Below are 27,640 nucleotides of genomic sequence, written 5' to 3' on the forward strand. Positions count from 1 at the left end.
AAAAGAACCCAGTATAACCTTTCATTTTAATTTCGGATACCCGAGTCTTAAGTACTACGTGGTGTTTAGAGGAGCTAGGGTTAACTTTTTCAATTAATAATATAGCTATTAGTAGCAGTTCCTACACCAGTTTCTATTTTCTCACAGGTGTTTCCTCCACGACAGATTATCTAAGGCACAATATGGCCATGGATGGGTCTTCAGTGACTAGGCTACCCATATTCTGTTTAATGGCTATCAGCACACCCTTCAAGAAAATGTGGAGAGAGTGTGCACACACATACACAACAATTGCAGATACCTGGTGTCTACAAGCTCTCCAGCAGTGATATTAGGTCTATGGCTACATCAACTTCTACCTCACTGGATTCAAACACCACCCTATCATTTGGAAAACAGAATACTTATGTTACAAAGCTATTCTATATCTATTTATATCTGAACATAAGCAGTTGCACTACTCAATGGCCATTTCACTTCCCAAGTTCTTTTCTCATTTCCCCAATATAGTGGAGGTGCAAAGTGTGTTCAAGAGCCTATGAAAACATTAGGCAAGTCATTTGCTATAGTAATCTAACAACTTAAGTTTCAAAATAAGTTTTCTACTTAATAGCCATTTTTATAATACTACCAGGTGGCGAACCCAATTGCCTCAACTGCTAATATCAGAATCTTTTTTTCCAAAAGGTTTAATTGGATCTTACTGTCTTCATAATCTCAGAACCCTCAAACATGTTCGATATTGCTCCAGGCTTTGAAAGAGTACTATAGATTAGCTCAAGTTTGCAATGTATATGAGTGAGGGGCAGCAGGATAGACGAGTCTTTTTCAATATCCCTGCATCTTGGACATTTAGTCTTGTTCTTAGGATATGACTGCAATATAGGCTGATTGATCTATGGTTCTTAGGGTACAATATCTTCAAACACTGGTCTAGTTTCCGCTGCATTGTCCAAGTAGACCCAACGTTTGTTTGATTAACTCAAGGACCACTTCCATCTAGATCCTATGGACATCACATCTCTGAATTCCATCCCTGCCTATTTGGACTTTCATCACAGAAGCTTTTAGTCTATGCGAATTGCCCTGCTTCACAATTTGAATAAAACTTTATGCATATTTTTTCTCTATTCCAATACAGAGGACCTGAAAAACAGACAAGGCTTTGTATTACTGATATCTTAAAAGCTGCTACGAAGCCCCACTAAGACACACAAATGTTGCTAGGTCTGAACTGATGGATGTTGGCTTCTTTATCTCGGACATCAGTTAGAACCCTAAGTATTTCACTGCTCGTGATGCTATTTGTAATGGGGACAGGTACTGCACCTGCGCAACCTAACCACCCAAGTTAATTGAATTTGACAAACTCTAAGGATTCAGTAATGCTATGAGGTTACAGAGTTAAAGCTAATACCCACAGCCAGCCTAAATGCCCTGACTCGAATTGCCATAGGCTCAGGATGAGGGAAAAGAATAAGGGTAAAGTCCCTTTTCTTAGCAGATGTAGGTGAAATCAGTCTCCTTCTCAAGATGGATTCCACAGAATCCTAGAATTTTGCTCTTGAAACCTCTGGTAGTCATCATGTTTAAGGGAGCTTTGGATTAATAGCTAAATCATGGCTCAGCAGATGGCATCTTGCATGAAATGTCTACCCATCTTCCACCTACGACCCCTTGGTACAGACTGCAAGGCATTCATTATTACCATTGTCAAGGCACAGTCCAATATCATTATAGATCCTATACCTGCTCACAGAGTAGCCCTCAGAAGGCCAACATAGATCAGAACATGGTCAACGTGGTAGAAGGTTTTGTGGACTTGTGAGAAAAATGTGTAATTCTTCACTCTTCTATCTAAATCTCTCCAGATATCAACAACGCCCAGGTCTGGCACAGCCTCCTTAACTTCCATGGATGCCTTTTTCTCGAGGTTGGCTCTCCCCATCCATCACACTCTGGATTCATGACTAGAATGAAGGCTCCCATAAGGATGATATCTCTTCTGCAAAACCTGGGACCATGCAGAGGATATCTTACTGGCCTGGACACATGTAAATTTAATCACAGCATTGTTTGCTTCCTTGTCTGTGAGTGAATCAAACAGTGTAAATTGAAACCCTTTACGGTGGAACACTGTATCCTTGAGTGCTTTATTATGAACTGTTGAATTAAACTTAAATTTCCTCATGCCCTTTTTCAAATCCACCTCTTCCCTTTTCAGGAATACATGCATATCTGACTTCTGGCTGAGTAGTTAAGCCCCTTAACAGTAAGTGTTAGGGCACTGAATTGGAACGCACTTCCTATCTCACTACCCTCCTCATTCCGGAAACCCAAATAAGCAAAGCTACTAAAATTAAATACATCTACTTTACAAGATACAACCCAGAAATGTCTGGAACTCTTAGTGTCCTACCCCTAACAGGAGCCCTTTTGCAAAGGGCTCCCTATCTCAACAGCTCTTCTCTGTAGTGTAGTGACTTTCAAACACAGATTGCTACCTCAGTCAAAGGGAAGATCTAATGACTATATGTATGTATATGGTATTTCAATAGCGCAAACCTAGCCGAAAGGCAGCAGAGCACTATACATGGTCAAAGGCAAGTTTAAGCTAGATATTAATAGAAGAGGAAGCCGAGGAGTGGATGGTTAATGCATTGTAATCTAGTGTTTAAAAAGGTGAGCCTTCAGCTCTTTCCTAAGCAGTTTTGGGACATTTCTGTTAGGATACAGGGATGTTGTTCCAGATCCTAGATGCAAAAGCCCTTCTTCTTTTTTACACTTAAATCTGCGATACGAGGTGCCCTAGCTGTGGGATTGCTGAGAACCATCAGAGATGGAGAGCATTTCTCAAAGATAAGTAGGAATGCTGTTTGTGATGTGTTTGTAAAAGATGCAGCTAGTTTTGACAATGGTGTGGGCTATCAAAGGGAACCATTGGAGTTCCATCAGGGTGGGTGGGGTGTGATGTGATAATATTACTTCGAGACCGGGATGAGACGTGCTGTGGGGTGTACGATGCCCATAAAAGGTACAAGTTGGAGTCTGGGAAGCCATAGAGTTGGGCATTACCAACATCCCGAGAGTACAATGGCTTGAACAGACGTTCTGAAGTCACCTTCTGGAAGAAACGGTTTGACTTTCTTCAGAAGTGAGAGCTGGTACAAGGCAGTCTTTGTTTTTTGATAATGTGTTCCTTTAGGGAGAGGTTGGTGTCCAGGGTGAATCCAAGTAATTTGGTATTTGTTGGGAGTTGGGGTTCGAAGCAATGAAGGTTCATGCCATTGAGCCAGGTTTGTACTGTACCTTGTTTGTTGTTCTTGGCAAGTAACTAATTCTGTCTTGGTTGGGTTAAGTTTCAGGTAGGCACTAGGCATCCAGGTCTTGATGATGTGCAACTAGTGTTTGAGGCATTTGGTGCTTGAAGGGAAGACTTTCAAGTAAGAGGTATGTCTTATCTGCATGTTGGTGCATCTTGATGCTATTATCTGAGAGTAGAGCACCAAGCAGCTCCATATAAAGGTTGAAGATGGCAGGAGACAATATGGAAATGTAGGGGACTTCAATTAGAGGCACTCAAAAACCCAAAGAAGAAGGAGGTCCCTTTTTAATTCTCCCAAGACTCATGCCTTCAGGCTGTGGTGAGTACCACAGAGTGAAGCCCAGAGCCCTTCCTGCTCCTTCATTTATCCAATGGGCCTAAATAGGTTAAATCATGTTGAACCAATGAACCTCTTTAAACAAATTTGTTAAATCTGAATCTTTGCTTATGAAAAAAAATCAATTTGTCTGTTTTTTCCCAGGGAGACCTTTAAAAAAGGCTTATTTTATTTTGAAGGTTTTCTATAGCGCGAACATGACCCTTGCGGGTATCACAGCGCTTTACAAGAGAGGTAGAGAAAAAAAAGCCAAAGGAGACAATGTACAAAAGAAACATAGTAATTTAGAAGTAAAGTCGTAAGTTCCAGCTGGTTGTTCTAAGAGTCATCATCAATATTTAAGTAAATTTCGACATGAGAAGAGATTTGACTTCTTTTTTGAAGTAGGCAGTTGAAGGGTTCAGTCTGGTTTCTGGGGGTAGTGCATTCCAAATCCTTGGAGCCATACCAGAGAAAGCGCAGTTATACGTTTTCTTATTGGCAAATCTTTGAGGCTTTAGAAGAAGGTTGCTGGAACTCCTGGATGATCTGTTTCCACATGAGAGCTCCAGTTTCTGGGCCAGATAGCTGGGTGTGATTCTTTTTGTCAAATCTGTTTATTAGCATTTTAGAGATTTTATGGTACAATAGGGACTTCAACTATTTCAGTACAGCTACCTGGGCATTTCAATTGAGCATTCATGTGCATTATATCATTACATTTTAGAGACACAATGTCACAGTTACGGTATTTCATAAGCAAAGGATGATCGCCCAAAGCTGGCAAGAGCGTGGAGTGCCTGAGCGGGCAACCTCCAGATTAGTCCATGACTGTCCACGCGTTGAGCCTTGTACATTAGCAGAGTTTTGGGTGGAACCCCCCAACGTGGACCTGCGCACAAAAATGACTTTTATACAACTGTAAATAAACAGAAACAACAGCGGCTACACCAACTATACATACGTATGCTAAACCCTTTATCATCCCCCCTCTACTTCCCTCGGCCCCTCACGCACCCCAGCCACAGCTGGGCCTGCACCCAAAACCTGCATGTCCCAGAGGGTCAATAGTAGTACCTAACAGATTATCCAGACAGGAGAACAGCCCACGGTACACTACAACCCCCGAGAGCGCCCACCTAAACCTATACAGCACCCGCACCGCTAACCCCACCTGGCAGTAGTAAGATATTAAGTATGTGTTCCCAGTGCTCCGCTATTGGTTCTTTTCGGAGCCCCAACGCTTCCTCTCTACGTATGGCGGTCCACTCCGCCCGGGCCCATGCCTGGAGAGGAAGTCCACGCCTGTACGCCCGGTGGGTCACGCGCCTTCCAACGCCTCGTAAGGAGACGCTTTGCCACCACCATCCGCAGATCTAAGAAACGGGACTACACCTTATCTTGGGTGGTCTCCCAAAATGGTGCAAAATGTATTCAGGCCAATCAAAGGGAATAATACGACCAGTGCATTTCATAAGTAGCTCACTGATTACACTCCAGTAAGTGCCCAGCCCAGGACAGCTCCACAAAAGGTAGAGGAGTCCCGCACCCATCCCACCGCACCTGGGGCAGGACGCATCTGTGCGATGGAAGTACTTGTTGATTAGCTCAGGCGCAAGATAGGCTCTATGAACAACATAAAGTTGTATCTGGCGAAAGCGCATGTTTCTGGGAATGCGTACCGGACTTTTAAGAATTCTCTCCCACTCCTTATCAGATAGCAACCTTAGCATATCACGCTCCTATTTGCCTCTAAGTGGGGCCAAACTGAACACTGTATGGATCCTTAGCGACGCAACAAACCAGCTGACCAGGTGTTTGCCCCTCTCCATGACGTGGAGGTACTGCATGGTCAAGTGCTGTTCAGGCTCCGTCGCCACATCTCCCCACCTGGCCGTCAGCTTCGCCAAGCGGGAGAGATGTAGCAGAAACCCCCCAGGGGGGAGCCCGTCCTCAGAGACCAGCGTCTCATACGCCACTAACGCTTCATCTCTGTAGAGGTCGCCCAGTGTCTGGACATCTGCCTCCCTCCACTGCTCTAACATGGGATGTGTGAGGACCCCCCACCACCCGGAGAACCCTCCAGAGGCACAGTTGGCGCGTACGGGAGCACCATACGTGTAAGGAACAGGGCTCTGCGAAAGCATTTATATGCCACTGCCAGCAGCAACGGAATGGGTCGCACAGCGCCGCCAATGAAGGAAAGAGTTTGGTGACACGCTCCAGAGAGTACGGTGGCTCAACTGTAGCAGTATCATCTCTACCTCTATCCGCCAACCAACAGGCGATCGATTGGAGCTGCGCGGCCAGGTAATAATGTTCAAAGCAGGGGGTGGCCAGCCCTCCCCTGTCCGTTGGCAGAAATAATTTCACCAGTGCCAGTCGGTGCCGTGACGTGCCCCAGATGAAGTCTGCTATGAAAAGAAAGAGGCCGGGATAAATAGAGGCAGATTAACAAAATAGTACAGGAGTCGGGGAAGCATGACATTTTGGCAAGGGCCACTCTGCCCACAGTAGTCAGCGGGAGTGTGGACCAAAAGCTTATCTGGGATATAAGCGCTGCCACCGCCCGCCCCAGATTGCCGTCGAAGAGGTCAGCCGGTTGACGGTAGATCTGGATCCCCAGATACTTTAAGGTGTCAGCCTTCCATTGGACTCTTGTGCCTTCGAGGCAGTACCCCGGATCTGCTATCCCATTGCCAAACGCATAAAGGCAGGACTTGCCCGCATTCACCCGTAGCCCCGAGACAACTGCGAACTGACGCAACAACTGGGCTAGTTGTTCCGGTATACATGCCACGTCCCTCACAAACACCAGCAGGTCATCGGCATAAAGCGATACCTGATGGATCGCATCTCCCAAGGGAATTCCGTCTCCCAGTGTCTGCCGAATTGCTGTCGCCAAGGGTTCTACAGCCAGCGCGAACAGTAGCGGGGACAGGGGACATCCTTGCCGGGTGCCCAGGCCCTCCGCCACCGCTTCAGAGATGTAGGGGCCCAGTCACACCCGAACGACTGGGTTCTTGTAAAGGAGCTTGACCATCTGCAGGAAGCCCATGTCAAGCTCATAACGCGACAGTACCACAGACAAGTAACCCCACTCCAATACAGTCAAAAGCCTTTTCCAGGTCTAGTATCAGGCACCCCGCCCTGGGCTATTCCCTTGTTGCCTCAGCCGCCACCCTAATGAACCTCCTAAGGTTCAAAGATGTTGATCTCGCTGGCACAAACCCATTTTGATCAGAGTGTATTAAGTGAGGGACCACTGGCGCTAGCTGCCCTGCGAGCATTTTTGCGAAGACTTTATAGTCCACGTTGAGCATTGCCAGTGGCCTGTATGAACCCAGAGCTGTGGGGTCCCTGCCTGGCTTGGCCAATGAGACCAGAAATGCTTCCGGCATAGATGGAGGGAACAAGCCCTGGTCTATAGCTGTATTATACAGCTGGAAGATTCGCCATAGCCTGAATCGCGTCTCCCACTTCCTCCAGTGTGTGGGGGGCATTAAGCGCATCCCTGTGCTCCTCAGAGGCCACTGGCAAGGTAACAGTATCCAGGAACCTTTCTAGCGCATGTCTGGGGCCGGTGTCTCGGGCTTTGTATAGCTGCGTGTAGTGATCAGTCAGGACACGATGTATTTCGTGTTGCGTGTACACCATCTCCCCCTCCACTGTGCGCAAAGCTCCTATCGGGGCACCGCGCCCATCTCTCTGTACCAACCAGGCTAACAGCTGGCCGGCTCTGTCCGCCTTGGCATGCGTTCTAGCCGTGTGTGCCGCATAGTTATGACACCTCAGCTGCTCCATGAGAACTGCGTGCTTAGGTTGCTCAGTGTGCGCGAGTGCTCACCCGTTCCCTCTTGTATCGCAGGAGCTTAGTTTCCAAGCGCGTCAGGGAAGCAGACAGTGTTTTGCGAATGCTCCACGTGGCCCCCATATAGTGCCCCCGGATGGCTGCTTTGTGTGCATCCCATGGCATTGCTCGCAGTCTCTTCATTGGCCTCAAAGTAGGCTAGGATGGCCGTGCCTAGCGAAGAGCGGAACTCAGCATCCTCAAACGCAGCAGGCTGTAGCCTCCACGTAGGCACAGGTGGGCGATCCGCCTCCCAACTAATCTGGAACCATAGGGGGTTATGATCAGAATGTGTTCTCCCCAGATACTCTGATTTGGCAAGGAGCGGGAGCAGGGACAGGGTGCCAACTATCCGATCTAACCGGACATGCAGATCATGGACTGATGAGTAATAGGAGTATACTCTGTATGTGGGGTGCTGCGCGCGCCATAGATCATGTACCTCCCAGTGCGAAAACTAGAACCTTAACGCTTGCGCATTAGACACCACCGCTGCAGCTCGGAGGGGAGGGAAAGAGCAGTCCAGGCACACGTCCAGCACCATATTGAAATCCCCTCCAAGCAACCAGGGAAGACCAGCATATGGGTGAAGGACCTGATTCAAGCTCGCTAGGTAGGAGGGTTGGTCCGTGTTCGGGGTATAAAGGGATCCTAACAGGACTTCCTGACCATTTAACCGCCCCCAAACTAGCGAGTATCTTCCCTCCTGGTCCACCTTTACGTCTTTACAAATGAAGGGGACACCCGCCCTCACCCATACCAGTGTGCCACGTGCATGCGCAGAGAAGGTCGTGCCGAAAATGTGTCCCCTCCAGCACCTGCGGAGTTTGTCAAGCTCTATCCGAGACATAGGCGTCTCCTGGAGAAGAGCAATCCCCACCCCCTGTCGCTGCAGATAGGAAAAGACCGAGTAACGGCGTGACGGGGTGTGCATACCGCAGATGTTCCAGGTCAGTATGTTAGTGTGTGGCATGTGTCTGGACGCGTCGCACCCGCACAGGGCCGGGGGACCACCTCAGAGGGGGGCCTACGGGCACCATCAGGGAAAGGGATATCAGTGTGCCGCAACTGAAACATGAGAACAATTACAAACAGTGTAACGAAAGGGGCGAGTCCCCGAGGGGGCATACGTCCAAACCTCAACAAGATCCACCACTTAAGAAGGTGTTAGTCCAGCGCAATGGCTGTCTGGGTGAGTGTGCTGCCAACAACCAAACTATGTTATGCCCCTATCTCAGACCTCCCGGATGTTCAAGAGGTGCTTGGGGAATCTAGGGCATGTAAACGCACAGGGCCGGTACGGGTCACCAGCAGAGGAGCCCATGAGTGTAGTGAGTGCTTAGCGCCTTCCAGCTGCGGGCCGGCAGATACACCCACATGCGGTTAACGGTACGCCATCTCATAGCAGCGCAATCGCACTTGGCAGAGAACACATTGCAACAGCACGCACATCAATATTTTCTAGAAGGATACAAGAAATAATAACGTAGTCAGAAACAGGGACCCCTGTATGCCCGCCACAGTTCACTGCTCAGTCACATAAGCTGGTCAGCTGTTTGGGGTGTCACCACTGGCATACCCATATCTTCAGAAAGCACCATGGATGGGGATGACGAGCCACTTATGTCTGGTTTACTGTGTGACTGGGAGTCCAATTGGGCAACACCATTCACCACTCCCAGGGTCGCAACCGCTTCAAGTGCTTCCTGTTTTTCCAGACGCATTTTCTCCGGACTGGGTGCAACTGGGCCGGGCCCCTCCTTCTGCGGCTCCTCGATCGCTGCACCTGCCACTCACCCTCCTCCGGGCCTGCAGGTCGTGCTCCTTTCCACTGTCCCGTCTCCTCCAGCCAGTCCCAGACGTCCGATGGGGCAAAGAAGCGGGCACCCTCCTTCGAGCTCACGCGAAGGCGAGAGGGGAAAAATAAAGAATATGGCAGCTCTAGTTCCCTCAGTTGTACTGTTGCTGTGTAGTCTGGAAAGAACATCACACGGCTGTTCCCCACTGTAAGATCACCCAGCTTCCTGGTTTCGCGGAGCACCACGTCTCGATCGCGATAATTGAGGAGCAATGAGCAAGGTCGGGCCCCGGGTCGGGGCTTCTGCGCCGGCACCCTGTACGCTCTTTCTACCACAAAGTGCGGGGACAACATCCCCGGAGGTAGGAGTTCCTGCAACCAGTTCTCAGCATACCCCTCCGGGTTCTTCGCCTTCCGGAAGCCCGACTACCCGAACATTATTGCGCCGGGAGCGTTCTTCCGCATCCTCGATGCGATCCTCCAACACATGAACCGTGTCTATGATGTCTTAGAGCGCTGAAGCATGGTTTTGCACCACTGGTTGCAATTCTTGGAGCGACTGACGTGCAGTAACTGACTCCGACAACTTGCGATGGTCAGCGTGAAGAAGAGTAAAGTCAGACGTGACCTTATCGATCCGGGCATCCAGGGACACTTTAGTTTGCTCCAGAGTAGTGTCAATGCGCTCCACCGCTGCCAACACAGATTCCAACTTAGCTGCAAGGGCTGCCGCCGGTCCCATGCTATCAATCTGTTGTCCGTGTGAGGAGTCTAGCCATCAGCCGCCTGCTGCTTATGCTGGGATTTATCCCTGAGTCTGCCCATCACCAGCTGCTGCGCAGGCGGCATCCACACTTGTTGACAGCCACCAGTCGTCCAGCACCAGGCCCGCTCTCGGGATCCAGGGGAGAAGTCGCTTCACCAGTCTGGCGGCGCCAGAAGCAGCGGGAGGAACCTCCTATCCGTCTCGGGCGCCAGCACCGTCAGGGGAGGGCCACTGGATAGTCAATGTCAACTCTGAGGGTGTCCCAGGCGATAATCCGACTATACCGCGTAGCTCAGGGAGAGTGCACCACCTTCACCTTCTCCAGGGTCCTCCTTACCAATGCCACCTCCTCCGTAAACTGCACCTACTCCTTCCCTGTACCCCCAGACAGCCGGGGCCTCAGCGCCGCAGGGGGTGAATCCGATTTGTCCAGCACAGCCCCAAATGCCTGGCGCCTTCCCTGTGCGTGGCGCGGATCTCACACTAGAAGCGGGTCGCTCGGGCTACAATAGCAACTAAAATGGCGCCGATTCTAAAATGGCGCCCAGGTCCCAGTGTGCCAGGCCTTAGTCGCTCAACCCGTGCCAGAGCGTCGCGCCTCGGTGTCTCTGAGCTGTGGCTACACGGCACGATCGCAGGTGCCGCCAGTGACGGGCTGCACCCTCTGTCGCCGCACCCAACACAGTACAAGTCTCCCTACCGTAATAGCCAGAAGGCCTCCAGGCCGTGACCAGGTTGTAGGAGCAGCCACCTCAAATTGTCTCAGCCGCCTGATCAGTTGCTCCCCACAATCTCTGCTATGTCAGCCCCCACTACAGCTACACCCGCAGGTCACCACTCCAATGTGAGGTGGGCCAGTCTGTGGGCCACAGGCCCGGGCTTCTCTCCAGCCTGCCTGTACAGGAGCAGTATGACCTCCAATCCACCACCGCTGCCCAACGCTGAGCACACTTCGGGTCTCAGCACCCCATCTTCCGGCCCACCATCAAAGGCCACTGAAGGCTGCCGCTACTGCTCCGGGCGCAGCGGGGCGACAATCTCCCCTGTGTGATGGCATCGCCGTGGGGCTTTCCCTTTCCGCCCCGGGTCCCGCTCCTCACCGTATAGGGGGTCATGTCATGCAGCTACTCCCGTGCCCTTAATGATGTGGCAGTCGCGTCATCACCACAGGCCGGCAGCGCCGCGGGCAGGCGAGTCCGCGGGTCTTCACAGGCCTCAGGCCCCAGGCCCCAGGGGAGAATGCAAGGCCCGGCTTCTATGGGCCGCAGGAGCTGCCGCGCCATCCGCCAGCGCTGTCTCGCCCTCCGGTCTTCCGCCTCACCAGGTGCCGCCGCCCGCCAGACCGCGGGCGCAGGCCTCGTCTGGGCCACTCAGCCGCAGCCCACTGCCCGCCAACGGTTTCGGACCGCATTCCGACTCTCGCCTCCCAGCAGCAACTGCCAGCAGCGATGGGCCTCAGAGCCCGCCGATTCTCCAGGGGGACACCGCTCAGCTGAGTTCACAGGGCGCTCGGGCCCAAAGCAACACCCGGCTCCCCACAGCAGCGCTCCAGCCTCATCAACGGTCGCCGGACCCCGGTGTACTTTTCGCGCCTCTCCGCCGCAGGGCCGCGCTGCCTCAGTTCACCTGCAGTCTCCGCCGCCGCAGCTTCAAACTAAGATCTGCTGGGCTCCACGGTCTCATCACTGCGCCTCCACACCTACTCCACTCAGCATGGGCACAAAAGACACCTCTGAAGGAGAAATTACAGGATAACGAGGGGTCTAAGGACGGAGCTCTAGCAGATCACGTCCACCATGTTGGCTGGCTGGCCACGCCCCCCCCCCAGATACCTGGGTGTGTTGTTATGATTGGCTTTATGCGTCATGCAAGCAATTTTTTATTGAATCCTCTCTTCGAAGGGTAGCCAATTGAGCGCTTTGAAGTCCGGAGCGATGAGGCTATTTCTTTTGGCGCCTGTTATGACCCTGGCCGCTGAGTTGAGTGATGCTTTTAGGGGGGCAGTTGTAGATCTAGGGAGTCCACAAAGAGTTGCACTACCATAATCAAGTCGGGGAATTACTAGTGCTTGGACAGTCAGCTTGAAGTCGTTTACTGGGAGGAAGGGTTTTAATTTTCTCAGAGTGCTCATCTGAAAGTTTGCTCCTTTTACTGTGGCACTGATGTGTTTTTGCATGTTTAGGTTACTGTCCAGAGTTACTCCCAGAGATTTTGCTGAATCAATTATAAGAGGTTGGCAGTTGAACGCTGTAAGTTGTTTAAGCCATTCGTGTATGTTTGATGGCTGATTGGGTGGAGTGATTAGTAAGAATTCAGTTTTGAGGGCGTTTAGTTTGACGTGGTTTTCAGTCAACCATGCCTGAGTATTTTGTAAAGTGAGATTGAGAGATTTGATGTCATTTGGTGAATTTATCTTTAGGTATAGTTGCGTGTCGTCTGCGTACATGTGAAAGTGGATATTTGATGAGTCAAGAATCTCAGTGAGCGGCTCCATAAATAGATTGAACAGTGTAGGTGAAAGGGAGGATCCCTGCGGAACTCCTAATGTGACAGGGACAGTCGTGGACTGAGATTGGTTGACCTTGAACCTTTGGGATCTATTCAGAAGGAAAGAGGTAAACCAGTTTAGAACTGACCCCGAAAGGCCCATTCTGTGTTGCAGGAGATCTAGAAGATTATCATGTTTGACGGTGTCAAAGGCCGAAGGTAAGTCAAGCAGGATAAGTAGGCAGGTTTCGTTCTGGTCTAGGATTCTTAGAGCGGCATCTACTATGTGGGTCATAGCCGATTCGGTACTATGTCCTGCCCGGAAACCAGATTGGAATTTATTGAGCAGGTGGAAGTTGGTGATGTGGTTGTCCAACTGGCTGAGAATACATTTTTCTAGTAGTTTAGCCAGAGTTGGGATGTTGGAAATTGGTCGGTGTTATTTAGGTCCGTGGGGTCAGCTGTTGTTTTCTTTAGGATGGGGGAGACTTGCCCTGATTTGAGAATTTCCGGAATAGTTCCTTGGACTAAGGAGGCATTGATAATCTTTGTCCAAAGTGGTATTAGCGCCGGTATGAGATCTTTGAGGTAGTTTGCAGGAAGGGGGTCAGAGAAGTGGTTGGAGGGATTCAAGGACGTGAGGGCTTTTAGAATAGAATCTTCACCATAGGTTGTGAAGGTGGCCCAGGAGGCGTTATTTTTGAGGGAGAGTTTAGAAGCGCCGGTGATTGGAGTTGCTAGCATGTGGGATGACGAGTCCTTCAGAGTGTTAGACTGGTCCAATGAGGCCTTGAGAAGGTCCGTTTTCAGGAGTTCCGTTTTTTTTGTGAAAAAGGAGGAAAATTCTTCACAGCTGGGTGGCGTACCTTGACCAACCTGGGGAGGGTGAGCTGTGCCCCTAGATTGAGATTTTACTAGTTCAAATAGTTTTGTGGGTCGGATCTTGGCTTGATCTAGTTGATTTTTGAAAAAGTTTGCTTTAGAATGTCTGATCTTTCTATAGTATGAGTTTCTGATGGATCGGAGCAGATTGAGATGTTCCGTGGAAGGCAATGACCTCCATCGCCTTTCAGCTAATCTAAGGGATCATCTGTCTTCGTTGAGTCTGCCGTCATACCAGGGTTTAAAATCTTTTGCGGAGATCCTCTTCAATTGTAGAGGCGCGGTTGTGTCTAAGATCGAGGACATGTAATTAAAGTAGTGTTGTGTCAAAGCTTGAACATCAGTTAGGTCTTCCGGGGGGAGCAGTAGGTTGACACTGGCGGACGTGGATAGGTCGTTTTTTTTTTTTTTTTAGAATCCTCTTCCATATTGTAGGTCTCGAGGGTTGTACTGAGCGTAGTTTAACCCCTTCAGTGCTAATGACAAGGGTAACTCGTCATGGAGTTTCCATTGATTTCAATGGAAAGTGCATGCGGAGCCATAAAACACCTTAGCATCCAAGTGGTTAACTGATTCCTTGATGAAGGAGGTGATGGCATGATGATCGGACCAATCACATGGGAGGATTGTACTAAGCTGGATAGACTCTGGGTTGGCAATAACCAGGTCAAGGGTTGAACCTTTGACATGTGTGGGGCTATTGCAGAATTGGGTGAGGTCAAAGTCGGAAAGGAATGTTTTGAGGCTATTTACTGCCGGGTCGTTGGGGTCGTTCCTGTGCAGATTGAAATCCCCAAGGAATATTTGGGTATTATGTTGACCAGTGTGAGTGGTCACGATATCCATAAATTGCTCGATGAAGGTGATGTTATCGCCTGGCGGGCGATAACATCACCTGACATTGACATGGTCATACAATGAGCAACATATTGCTTTGTTTAAATAGTTTCAGGCCTATTTTTGCATATTTTAAACAAAAGCACTAAAGGAAAACGTATTGGACATAAGAGAATTTTAAAGGGTCTTTGCCACTCAATTCCGTGAGAAACACAGATCTCTAAAGAAAATGTGCACTCACCCAAAGACCTTACCTGAAAGCCATTGAGGTCTGTGAAGAAAGTGTCCTCGCTCTTTATGTCTGTGGTTAGTCGCATTGCAAATTCCTTATTCACATGATCTCGGATATCAATCAGAGAAGAAATGTCCAAAGAAAGGCCCTCTAGTCCTGTGACGAAAGAGGCAAATACATTTCTAAGATTAACACAATTAAACAGAAATTAAGTTGTATTCCGGATTATTTTTCCATAGAACAATTTAAAGGCATCAAATAATATTAAATTGAGGGAAGCAAATGCATTCTGTTTTAATTTTGTATTTTGCCCACCATATTTTGTGAGCGCAAGAGAGCTAAACATTTTTCGTCCTAACCACACCCTGTGAAACCAACATCTTTTTACATCATAGCAGAGGGAAAATGTTACTTAACCTGTAAGCATTGATTTGTAGTTTGCGGTGCTGTAGATTCACATGCTGTGCATGCTCCTACCATCTAGTGTTGGGCTGGTTGTAACTTTCTTTTGTTTTTAGGAGTTGGAATAACAAGACCTATTGTGACTCCTCTCACAGTCCACAATCAATATGGACATAGGTTCCACCTCAGATTGTTTTCCGCTGAGGGAGTGAGTAGCAGAGGTAGAGTGAAGTGTCAAAGGCAAGTATATTATGCACTGTGTATTGTACATGGTAAAAGTTAGATATCTGTGATCACTGCCTTGCTTCGGAGAAGAGGCTAGAAGCATATGAATCTACAGCACTACATGGTACAAGCAGATGTTTCCTGGATAAATAAAATGTTCTGTTCGCAGTTTGTTTGATTATATATATATATATATTTATATATATATTTATATATATATATATATATATATATATATATATATATATATATATATATATATATACCCATTCACACACACAAAAACTTTAAAGCAGCTCCAAGAGAAGCGGTAACTAGCAGGCCGATGAAGCAAATGTTTGGAACAAAGTTCTTAAAACGTTCAACCATCACCTGTCAGCAGGCGGGAATAATCATGCAGTAAAGTATAGTGAACATGTGTGGTGTTGATATCAACTTTGCAGATATCGACTATTTGGGCATGGCCCAGGCAAGCCATTGTGGCACTCTTTTTTTTTTTATATTTCTTTTTATTAAAATTTAAAACATAAACAATAAACAATAAAGAAACAAAGCAATACAATCGTTACAAAGGTGAAGCGTCCCGTGAGGAAGGAAGCATATGACTTTGATACAATCAACAATACAGGACGGGGGAGGGAAGGGGAAGTGCAAACCAGGAGGCATTTTAGCTGAAACAGTAGTAGGAATGTCGGGTCAGGGGGAAGGTGGAGTGGTCTCGACGTGTGTGAAGGGAGGTGTACATATTTCCCCTCGATAGGAGTTCCACTGGCCCCAGACTTTCCCCCATTTTCGGGGCCTGCCACGTGCCACGTATGTTGTCTTCTCTCTAAAAATACACCAATCCATGTTTTCCTTCCATGCCAGAACAGTGGGCGGCCTCTGGGATCCCCACAATTGCGCAATATCTCTCTTGGCAATCATATTCCCGAGGGTCACCCACTGAGTCTGAGCCACATCATAGTCAGTCGGCTCCCAAACATTCAACAAACATCTCCTAGCCTCAGGCAACAGTGCCACACCCGTGACCTCTTCCATAACCGCATGCACCCGGTTTCAATAACGCACAACCGCCGGGCACTCCCAGAGTATATGGAGAAAAGTGCCCAGCAGGCCGCATCCACGCCTACACATCCCGTCCGAGGAATATCCCATACTAATAAGGCGAGGACCAGTCACATAGATCCGGTGGAGGATTTTAAGCTGCACAAACCGGAGACGAGCCGGAATTGCAACCTCCTTTGGTGAAGATACCGCCGACTGACAGTCTTCATCGTCTAACTCCAGACCATCGCCGGTCCAGGCCTCTCGAAGACGGTCTAAGAGGTCAACCCGATTATTTATCAACTTTTTGTAGATCAGTGAAATTGTACTGTCAGGGACGTGCCCGTCCAGTACCCGGTCTTCAAGTGGGGATGCCTCCGGGATAGTGGTACCCGACGGAAAAACCGAGGTCAGCGCATGGCGAATCTGCGCATAACGGAAAAATTCCCTATCACTCAACTCGTATTCAACCTTCAATTCCTCGAAAGTCTTGACCCTGTCCTTGACCCAGACATCATTCACTCTGCATATTCCAATCACATCCCACCTATCAAAACCTTACGTTTTCCACAGGGAGCCAAGCCTCTCGGACGCGTAAAGTGGAGTAGCTCGAGACAATTTATCCTTCCATCCCATTGCAGCATTCGCACGATACCATGCTTGCACCGCTATCTTAGTTGGACCCGTGAGCATCTTCACGGCGGATTTTGTATAAAGCGCCCTGTTGTAATCCCCGCCAGGCAACTGCCACTTGTCCATTTCGAACGCGGGGTTCGACGCAGGACCATACGTGCAATGATTGATCGCCCCCAGCTGGGATGCCCAATAATAGCGCCTAATATCTTGGAGTGCGATTCCACCATCGTACCAGGGGAGTGTCAACTTAGCAAGGGCAATGTGGGATCGCCCGCCCCATATCAGCTGTCTCTGCAGACTTTCCACCTCTCGAAAGTAGCTCGCTGGGATAAGGTCAAATGTATTTTGTAACGCATATAAAAACCGGGGCAGTGACATCATCTTAAATAATGCTGCTCGTCCGAGGGGGGACAGCGGAAGCTTGCGCCATGCCACAACATCAGCCCTTAGACGCTGAAGCGGGGGGAGCAAATTACGTTCATAGTGGACCACAGGATCTAAAGTAATAAAGAGTCCCAAGTATTTAAATCCCGCCTGCGCCACCTGTATGGGACAACCACGCGGCAAGGGAGGAGATTCACCCGAAAGGACATATACACAAGATTTAGACCAATTAATTACAAGTCCGGAATTTTTCCCGAAAGAATTTAAAACATCAAATAACACAATCAGCGACTTCTGAGGTCACGTGAGGTACAACAGGATATCATCCGCGTAAAGTGACACTCGGTCCTCAAAATCCGGGGTCCACCGAATACCTTTCATCGATGGCTCCCACCTCAGCCAGGCTGCCAAGGGTTCCAAGGCGAGGGCAAAAAGAAGTGGAGACAACGGACACCCCTGGCACGTCCCCCTTCCGTGGGTAAACTGCCCAGAAACTCGACCATTTACAACCACCTGGGCCAATGGTCCCTCGTATAGCAATCTCACCCAGCTGATAAAAGCAGGGCCAAAACCAAACTTCGCAAGGGCTGCCCAGAGGTACGGCCATGCTAACGTATCGAACGCCATTGTGGCATCCAAGGAGGCCAATATGGCCGGCTCACGTAGCGACGCAGCCCTCGCAAGGGCGCCATCTAAGCGCCGCAGATTCAATGCCGTGTTACGGTGTGGAATGAAACCGGATTGATCTGGATGGATCAGGTCGCCAAGGACAGTTATCAAGCGGTTTGCGAGCACCTTCGCGACGATCTTGGGCTCAGCGTTTAGAAGCGAAATAGGTCTGTACGACACACAGCGATCTCACGGTTTCCCCTCCTTATGAATCACTACAATAGATGCAAGTCGTTGATCAGAAGGAAGGGAGCCCACTTCTAACGACTCCAAAAACATAGACCGAAGATACGGTGCTATTGTATCAGGGCGCAGTTTGTAGAGCTCAATGGGGAGTCCGTTAGGGCCCATGGCCTTTCCAGAGCGCACGGATCGAATAGCAGTCGCCACCTCCTCGACGGAAAGCGTCGCGTCCATCGATTCCATATCTAGATCCGACAGGCGGGGCAGTGTAATGTTTCTTAACAGCAGATGCGAATCCTGCTCCGGCCTGTCCGGTACAGGGGAATATACAGTTTGGAAGTGTTCCGCAAAACACTCCACAATCTCATTAGGGTCAGTCACTCTCACTCCATCCACTCTCTCAATCAAAGGGACCACACGACTCGCTCTCTCCTTCTTGTCTAACCAGGCAATCAACTTTCCCGCCTTATCTCCAACATCATACAAACGCCCTTGCTGCTCTCTACTCATCACTTTGGCGGCGTCCGTTACCAGTGGCCTATAATCGAGTTGTTTGAGACTAAGGAGGTGGAGCTTGTCCTGAGTGACACCAAGCTCCAGTTCCCTTTCCAAGTCAGTTATTTCAGTCTCAAGTAGGACCACAGCCTCGTATTTACGTTTCTTGGCGCCATTGATTAATGATAGCGCCTGGCCACGGATAACAGTCTTGAAGGCTTCCCACAGCGAGACAGAAGATCACACAGACCCCACGTTTTCCGCGAAGTATCGATCCAGTGAGTTGATCAATTCCGCACGGGTCCTAGGATCGCGGAGATACCAAGGGTTAATCGGGGCTACCCAGTCCTCAGTTCCCGGCCTCGCTTCTATCACAAGCCATATTGGGGAATGGTCTGAAATACCCCTAGCCAAATGTCTAATCTCCCTAACAGAAGAGGCCTGTGCCGCGGGCATCAGAAAGTAATCAAGCCTCGAGAGACTACCGTGTGCACCAGAGTGAAACGTGTATTGTAAATGCCCCGGGTGAAGAAGCCTCCAGCAATCTATTATTCCCAACGTATCCAAGAAGCCACCCAGCCAGGACTGTGAGTTTACGAGTTCCCTGGGGGGTAGCGATCCTCACCCCCGGAGACAACTGAGTTGAAATCACCACCCACCACAAGGATGCCCTCTGGAAGCCCTAAAATCAATCTCCCCAAGTCGGCAAAGGTCGTAGTCTGAAGGCCAGGCGGGACATAGACAGAAAGCAGATTGATAGTTTTCCCCTCCCCTCTTCCAGTAATGGCGGCATATCGCCCTCTATCATCAAGGATGATATCATCTACCTCCAGAGGGAGGGAACCCCTGACCAGGATGCCCGCCCCCCTATAGCCAGTAGTGAATCCAGAATGTGCCAGAAGGCGGTAGCCCTGCCGATTCATAGCGTGGCATGTGTTTCCTATCAGATGTGTCTCCTGCAGTAGAACAACATCGGGGGAGAGACGTCTCAATAGTTGTAACACCTCACCCCTTTTTATCCTATCTCCCAATCCATTAACATTCCAACACAGTAATTTCAATCCCCTACCCCCCCCATCCCAGGAATAATTGCTGCATCCACCCCACGACGAACGCGACATCCAAATCCAGAAGTCAATCAATACATTGCCATGAAATGAACGAAACACCAACGACTTCCCCCCTCCACCCCCCAACAAATACCCAAAACCAAACCCACCACCCTGCACCCCTGTGTTAGACTCAAAAGCGACCCCAACTTGCAGTGTGCCTGTCGCCCTAACATATAACTAATCTACGAAAAGAAACCCCGGAGGAGGAAAATACCCCCTCCCCCCCCCCCCCCCCCCCGCCACCCCTGGGTAAACACCAGTATCAAGCCAGTTTAAGAGTCAGCAAACCACAGCTGGAAGATCCATATGTAGTCCAGAAAACCAGATCCATTTCTCATTCCTGCTCCGTCGGGCCAGCCTCAGCTCCGCCAGAATGTTCAGAGTGTTCCTGCTGCCTGGGTAGCGCGTCGAGCCAGTCACTAGCGGCCTCAGGGTGATCAAAGAAAACGTCCGATCTCCATATTCCACGTGCAGCCGAGCTGGAAAAAGCATTGCGTATTTCATGTCCCTGTCCCTCAATCGTCTCTTCACCCCTTGGAACCTCATCCTTTGCTTCTGCACGAGCTGGGTGAAGTCCGGGTAGAAGCTCACCGTGGTATTTTCGAATTTCGGGGGCCACCCAACCGCAACGCCTGCAGGATAGCGTCTCTATCCCGAAAGTTAAAGATCCTGGCGATTATGGGTCGCGGGGCGGCACCCAGCTTAGGCTTTCCCCCCGGCACCCTGTGAGCACGTTCGACAGCAAAGAAGTTGCTCAGGCCTTTAGGTGCAAGATGATTTACGATGAGGTCCTCAACGAGGAGATCCACCGTTGGGCTGTCTGATTTTTCCGGGACCCCAACTATACGAACGTTGTTTCGTCTTGCTCGACTTTCAAAATCCTCCAGTCGGCGAGAAAAGAAATCGTTGGAGGACCGTAGATTGCGGACCTCCGTTTGGAGATCAGATACATCAGTCGTAAGGCTGGAGGTCTTCAAATCCAGAGATTTAACTTTTTCATTGGTCTTAGCTAAATCCGCCCTGATCAGGTTGACATCGATTGCCACAGTGTCAAGTTTTTGGGCCAGAGTGTCATATTGTAGGCCGATGTAGGTCTTCATGCTGGCAATGGCGCCCATGACATCACGTAAGGTCAAATCGTCTCCCGCCATCGAGTCATCTCCCGCATCTCCCAGGGACTTACTCGCACCACCGGGGGATCCCTTGGGATGAGTGTATCGGTCCATAACATTCGATTGTACGGTACCCCCGCGGAGGACGGACTTGGTCTTTCGCTTCTCGATCTCCGGTTTGCCGGCCATCTTAGAAGCTGTGCCCCTGAGGGGTACTTGGGACCTGGTGAAAATGGCTCCGTTCGGTTCGCCCAAAGGGGTCCGCTAGAAGAACAGGGTACAACTTGCCATACGACCACCAGTGACATTCGATCGCGATACTGTAGCGAAGTTGCAGAGTTGATTACGCCATGGGTGGCTGGAGCGAGACCGAGGCAGGAGAGAGTCCAAGGCCAAAAGCGAAACCGAAAGCTAAGACCTGGGTAGAGATCAGGATCAGGCAGGCCGATGTTGTTCAATTACTGCCCGGGCAGGCCATTGACTAGAGCCCGGGGCATTTCCGTGAAGCAGGCCACAAAAGTTCAGAATATCGTATGATCGGTTCCCGGAGTCCAAATCGATTTCTGAAAACAGCTAGTATATCAGCTGGGCTGCGTCTTCAATGACCCGTCGTCATAACCAGGATAGTATTCAGGATAAGTGCAGGAGGTGGCGAAGGTCCGGGAGCCCTGTGCTCACGCGGCCATCACGGTTGCGCGCGAAGCTCCTCCTCGTGGCACTCTTTTTGTGTGTGGTGTGCGCGCTAACTTGGTGCAGTATGTTTGCATGTACTGAAACATTCATCTTATAATGCCTGCTTTAGAGATGGGCAATATTTGCAGGGATTAACATAGGCCACAAAAAGTTGGTTTGTTTTACAAAAGCACTTGGTCCTGTCCATATAATACATGATTTTTTTGCCATTTGCAATAATGTGATGTTGTGTACCCTAGTGTGTGTGTGGCGGGGCCAAACGGGTGGGGGGGGGGGGCTTCCATGCGAGTTCACATGCCTCTTGTTTATAAAGGGTCAGAGACCGATCAGAGCAGCAGATGAGAAGGAAGCAGCCTCCTGGTCACAGGTAGTACATGGGGATAGCGCTTGAGAAACTCGTGGATGCAAAGACCTCCATCAAGGATTACAATAAATGTAGGCGGTAGATATTGGGAGGAAGCACACCTGCCTAGTATCGACCATGCTCACTAGTTGTTTGGGCTGATTATAATGCGTTACTGAATTTGAGCTTCAACTCGGGCACAGGAGCATCGTGCCAGAATGAGTCCTGCCTGCATATTTATCCACGAAGATGCCACCGTGCTGTGCCATACCTCTACTCAACTGGAGTACTTCTACTGTCTAATCAGTAAGTGCTACCTCATTGGGTAAATGTATAGTATTTTTGCTAATCTACAGCTGCGTAGAGGGCCAGAAGAGTTGTCTCCAGTGACCACGTGTGTCTGTAATTCTGTCACCGCGCCGAAAGGCGCAGAGGTCCCTCGAGTGAGCTGTCCATCATTGTGAGGAAAGGGCGCAAAGACGTTGCATACCCTAGTGTGTGTGGGGCCAAACGGGTGGGGCTTCCATGCGAGTTCACATGCCTCTTGTTTAAAGGGTCAGAGACCGATCAGAGCAGCAGATAAGAAGGAAGCAGCCTCCTGGTCACAGGAAGTACACGGGGATTGCGCTCGAGAAATTCATGGATGCAAAGACCTCCATCAAGGATTACATCTAATTGTAGGCGGTAGATATGGGGAGAAAGCACAACTGCCTAGTCTCGACCATGCTCACTAGTTGTTTGGGCTGATTATAATGCGTTACTGAATTTGAGCTTCAACTCGGGCACAGGAGCATCGTGGCAGAATGAGTCCTGCCTGCATATTTATCCACAAAGATGCCACGAGTGCTGAAAAAAAAAAAATCTGCACATCGCCCGCGGCCGGATTGTTCGGCAATTTCGTGCGATTCGCGGATTGCGAAATTGCCGAAAATCAGTGAGCGGAACGGATTTTGCACCCACACTTAGAAATATTCCCTATTTTGTATATATGCTGCATCTGCGCAAAATGTAAGGTTAAAGACGGGTATACTAATCTCTTCCACATGGCCGCCTAGACTGTGTGTGTGGTGGTTTCCACACCTCACGCAGCATAAGTATACACTCCTCAGGGACGCTGAGATAGCCAAACTCAAGAACCTCAGGTGCCAAATCGCTAGGTTGACCAGCCTTGGGTCTAAGTTGACCCTGAAGCTGAGCAAGAAGGTAGACGTGAGTGGCAATTTCTTCCAGAAGCACTGAGTGCCAGGGCTGCCTGGCCAGGGTGGGGGGTCACTAGTATGAGGGTCAAAGATGCCTTTGTCAACAGCACCAGCACATATGGGATGAGTGGGAGAGGATGAAAAGCATAGGCAAATATCCCTGATTAATTTATCCATAGTGCATTGCCCATGGACTGTGGGTACCTGGAGGCCAAATGTGGGCATTTTGCTTTTCCAAGCGTGGCAAACAGGTCGATGGTCAGGGTGGCCCAATGATGGATGTATCTGTGCAGGACTTTGGGGTGCAAGTCCCACTGATGGACTTGTTGAGTCCTTTTGAGCAGGTCTGCAGAGGAGTTGTCAAGCCCTGGAAACTGCTATGCTAGGAAGTGTGTAGGAGACTGGCTCTATATATACTATATCAAAGTAAAACATAGTGTGCACAGAGTCCAGTGGATCCCCAGAGGCTGAAGTAGATAATACTAATGCTCTCTTTTGTGGTATTGTGGACGCGCAGTTAAGCTTATCAGAGGGCAGTGCTAAGCATTTGTTGTACACACAAAGGCAAGAAATGATTACACACACACTCAACGACTAAATCCAAGACCAATGGTTTGTAAAAATATTACTTTTGGTATGTTTATTTTTTAGAACCAAAGATACTTTGTTGCAGTAAAATACGTTTTGCAATATCACCGTTTTTCAATGTAAAAAGTGGACACTGCATTTTTCAATCAGGAAACACAATAAGCAATATGCAAGTAGGTGAACGATTTACAGTATTGAGCTTTTGGATGAAGAATCAGTACCAGGCAAGGTTCAGGTAAGTGACTTCACTGTGCCAACAGGGGCGGCTGGGTGCAGAAGTCAAACTCTGGTTTGGATGCCAATGTTATCCAATGGAGAAAGGAAGCAATCAAAGTGATACTACTTGCAGACAAGTTGCACGGTTTTGTAACCCAGTCTCAGGTATAAAGGCAAGCACAGGGGGGACCTCAAGGCAGAACCTAACTTACACCCTCAGTGGCACAGAGGCGGCCGGGTGCAGAGTGCCAACACAACGTCGGGTGCCCAGGGCAAGCCAATGGGGAATCTCAAACTTGGAAAAAGGCTGCAGGCTCAGGCCAGGAGACTGGAAGAAAGAATCCTATAGCTGCACAGGTAAGTTGCAATGTGCTGGAGCCTCGGGACACCTTTGGTTGATCTGCCCAGGGACTCCAGGTACAGTGGTGTTGGAAAACAGCTTACCTGTTGAGCAGAGGCTGCAGGCATTGACGTGGAGTCAGGCAGGGTTCAACCCACAGTGGACTCTTGCTCTGAGTTACTGGGGAACCTTTACTGGACAGGTGGGCCACTTGAACTCGCCCTGTGGGCTTCAGATGCAGAGGTGGTCGGTTTTGCGATTCCGCAGGCAGAGCACCTTGGCTTTTACTTTTAAGTTGATTTTATTCTGGACAGGTGCGCTGTCCACAGGAGATTAGGAGTCTTTTTAGAAGACAGGCAGTCCTCCCACGGTTCTGGAGGTCGCTGTACTGCTGGATTAGTCGATCTTTTTAGCAGGGTCTTTGAGGGATGCAGACCGGCCAGTAGGGCTGAGGCCAAATCATTTAATGTCTGTAGTCTTCGCTGCTGCACAGCTCTTCTTTGTCCTTTTCTTTGTAGGTTGTCAGTAATTTTAAGAACAAGGTTCAAGGGTGCCCCTAAACATTAGGTTTTGTGGTGTTTAATGGGCCAGAAGGTAGTAGACAATGGGCTATTTACCTTTAAGGTGACTACACCGTTTGCATGTACACTCCATTTGGGGAGGGGGTATACGCCTAACCCTACTGGCTAGAATCCTTCAAAACAATATGGAAGGATCTCAGAGGAGGGGATCACTTTAGCTCCGATCACCTTAGGGGTGGTCCTGATAGAGGGAACACATCTCTTCTGCTTACTAATTTTCCCATCAACCTTTTCAAATTGGGGCCAGGTCACGGGTGCGGGCATCCCCACTATCTGGAGAGGCCCTGGTCAGCATAACAAAGGACAGGAAGCCTATGAGGCTCACCACCTTTCAATGCTGTTCCTGCTTGGGGGTAGGTGTAAAGCATCTCCACCCAGAGCAGGCTTTGTTTCTGACCCACAAGAGCAAAAGGCTCCCACCTCAGGGGGTAAGAAACATGTCTAGAGGTAGCAGGCTGATGCAGATCAGTCAGGCACACATTAGTGGGTTGGTAGGTTTTCAGGGAGCACTTCTAAGATGCCCTCTGAGTGCATTATTTTAATATAACACCAAACCAAACATCTTGGAGTCCAGTGAAGCCATCATGGAGCTGTGGAATACGTAACGACAAGCTCCCAGCCCATGTACTCAGTATGGTTTCACTGTGTACTTATAATGTCTAAGAACAGACTTGGACACTATAGTGGCATAGCTCCTCGTGCAGTTATGTCCTCACATGAGGTATATTGCAAGCTGCCTTAGGGCTGACTAACCTATGCCTCTTGCTGTGCTGGTAGGTCTGGTACACAGGGATGTGTGCCAGGTCGCCTCTTCACTTTTATCTGCACCAAACCATGCAGACTGCAGTGGCAGTATGTCTGTGTTTGGTGAGGAGTCTCTTAGCGTGGCACAATACATGCTGCAGCTATTAGAGACCCTCTCTGGTCACAAGGCCCTTGGTACCACCAGTACTTTTTACAAGAGACTTATATTTGAGCCAATTGTGGAAACAATGGTACAGTTCTGGGGAAAGAATACTGGTACTGGGAACCAGTACTCTACAGTTGAAGTTGCATCATAAGCCAGGCAATATTTGGGGGGTGCTGCAAGAGAAACCCACGGTCCTACAAGTGGAACTAGTCCCAGACTGCCCAATGCCAAATCTCCTGAACAAGTGCATACTGGTGTGGGATGTGCACCCCCGCTTCTGAATATAATACACAGTGTTGTCTGTTTTTTGAGAACTGTTTTCCCCCAGGTTAGCTTGAAGAAATCTTTAAAGGCTAGAGGGAGCACGAGAAGTTCCAGGCAGCGCTGTGGCAGCCCTGGTATTGAGGGGCTAGGTGCCTTGGACAGACATGTATTTGACATGCGCTCCCTGCCCGAGTGAGGTGTAAGTGGTAATGGTCACCTGCAGAAAGGTTTTGAGGAAAGGCCTGCCAATCAACAGGTTATTGCTGTTTCACTAAAGCAGGTAGAGGTGAGTATGCAGCTTTACCAACAGTAGATCCTTCCAGTGACCAGGTGCCTGTGACCATTGCCTCACAAGGCACTCCTGAAGCAGGTGCATTTGCAGTCTGGCATGCTGCACTATAGTAATACATAAAGCCATCATCCCCAACAGTTAGTTTCATTACAGTCTTACGTTTAAAAAAAAAAAGCAGCACATATTGGAATACCACATCCTTTGCTTGTTAAGGTATGCTTTTCCCTGTGACAGCGTTTAAGATGGAGCCTTGGAAAGGCTGGACTTGCAGGAGTTGGAGCTGGGGCTTTTTGGTTAACCCTGGAATGTGGAGTAGGCACATCGCCATCTGAATGTGTGCTATGCATTGTTGCCTGCTGCAGCTCGATTAGCGAGTGGTCTAAATGCAGAAATAACGTTTCTGTGCGCATGTGTGGTCACCACCACTTGGCACTTTGTAGGGCCATCTAAAAATCCCATTGGTAGAGCAGTGGGAGGATGTCCTGCAGGGTGGTCATATGGAGGTGCCCAAACAGATGTAATGGTTCAGCGGCCTGTGGTCTAGGATCAGCCAGAGGGAACTCTCCTTTTGTTGAAATCAGAAAGAAGAGGGAGAACCCTCCTTTGACATGTTGTTGTGGAGGCACCAGCTCAATGGCACTCTTCACAAGGAGTGCCTGAAGTACTTCTTCCAAGATTCCAGGGAGGATGTAGGTGGGTGTGCTGCGGAACTTGAGGCAGTAACCCTGCATTACCCTTTCATGCACCCACTAATTGGAGGTGATCTCTTCCGAACCGGAGAGGTAATTCCTTATTCTCCTCGAAAGTGATAGATGTTATCGAGGGCAGAGGGGATGCAAGTCATTGTATGGAGGTAGAGGCACTCCTGATGGAGCCACCTTTAATTTTCCCATGGTTGATGCTTCTCTATCCACTTTTGCTGTAACCCTTGTCTGTTTGAGAATCCTGAAAGGACTGCTGATGGTGCGGATAGCCTTGGCTTGACTGGGGGTGCGGTTGGCTTAGCTCCTACTCTGGACTGCCATTTCGGAAAGGTGGCTTTCGATGTAGGGACTTTGGGGGTGGTGGCTTGAAGAGCACTCATTGGCCTTTTCAACCTCAATGCCTTTTTCAATTCTTTGAAACTGAAATGCAGAGTCATACATGACGCAGTAAAAGGATACTTGTGTTGTAGCGCAGAGAAGTGGCATCTGCAACGTCTAGAACAGAGGATATTCACATTCGAAATAACCTTCCCCTTGGCCATGAGCTCTTGTGCTTTTTTCTGTGAGTTTCTGGATTGTTTATCAACCGCTACTCCATTCCTTCCCAGTGACATCTATCATAACAGAATAGAAGGCCCAGGAGTTGGTGATGAGCCAATGGGTAGCAGCCATATGGTTACCAACAGCATCAATGTGATTGCTGTCCTTGTCTGCCAAGGAGGCAGAGGGGAAATCAGTTTTAGCTTGTGCTGAGT

At 49.3% G+C, this 27,640-nt stretch overlaps 1 protein-coding gene across 2 annotated transcripts in view; it reads right to left on the reverse strand.

Annotated features, from left to right (window-relative positions):
• MAN2A2 (mannosidase alpha class 2A member 2) overlaps positions 1-27,640 on the reverse strand; it is a 709,606-nt gene that overhangs the window by 154,042 nt on the left and 527,924 nt on the right. For both annotated transcript variants that reach the window (XM_078683269.1, XM_078683268.1), the window contains one exon: positions 14,516-14,649. In XM_078683269.1, the coding sequence (XP_078539395.1) occupies positions 14,516-14,649 (134 nt within the window). The remainder of the gene's footprint in view (positions 1-14,515; positions 14,650-27,640) is intronic.

The sequence above is a fragment of the Lissotriton helveticus genome, chromosome 3_1 (genome assembly GCF_964261635.1).
Source record: "Lissotriton helveticus chromosome 3_1, aLisHel1.1, whole genome shotgun sequence".
In the NCBI taxonomy this organism is placed as follows: Eukaryota; Metazoa; Chordata; class Amphibia; order Caudata; family Salamandridae; genus Lissotriton; species Lissotriton helveticus.